This window comes from Eimeria tenella, genomic scaffold, assembly GCF_000499545.2.
Source record: "Eimeria tenella Houghton genomic scaffold, Eth_scaff3211, whole genome shotgun sequence".
Taxonomy (NCBI): Eukaryota; Apicomplexa; class Conoidasida; order Eucoccidiorida; family Eimeriidae; genus Eimeria; species Eimeria tenella.
Window position 1 is genome coordinate 1 of NW_013543061.1, and position 360 is coordinate 360.

Consider the following 360-nt stretch of genomic DNA (forward strand, 5'->3'; position numbering starts at 1 on the left):
CAGCACCAGCCGCAGCCGCAGCAGCAGCAGCAGCAGCAGCAGGACCAATGGTCACTTGCCAAGGCTGCGGGGAGACCACCTCTCTCCGGCTGTGCTGCCCCAGCTGCACAGAGGCCGGCCGCACTTCCTTTTTCTGCTCCCAAGATTGCTTCAGGGCCTCGTGGGCCTCGCACAGCAAATTGCATGCAGTGCTGCAGCGCGGCGCAGCAGCAACGGGAGCAGCAGCAGCTGCAGCAGGGACCCCAGGCGCAGCAGCAAGGGAGGACCAACTCAGCGACACATACACAGACAGCACAGCAGCCAGCCACAGGAGGGACGGAGCAGGCAGCCCTGCAGACGAGCCCGACAGCAGCAGCAGCA

General features: G+C 65.6%; 1 protein-coding gene across 1 annotated transcript; it reads left to right on the top strand.

Annotated features, from left to right (window-relative positions):
• Window positions 1-47: 47 nt before the first annotated feature.
• ETH_00039925 (uncharacterized protein) lies at window positions 48-357 on the top strand (the record flags this gene model as incomplete). The annotated part of the gene is made up of 1 exon (XM_013376209.1): window positions 48-357. A coding segment is annotated over one exon (310 nt), but the record flags the coding sequence as incomplete, so codon positions are not given.
• Between the last annotated feature and the right edge of the window lie 3 nt (window positions 358-360).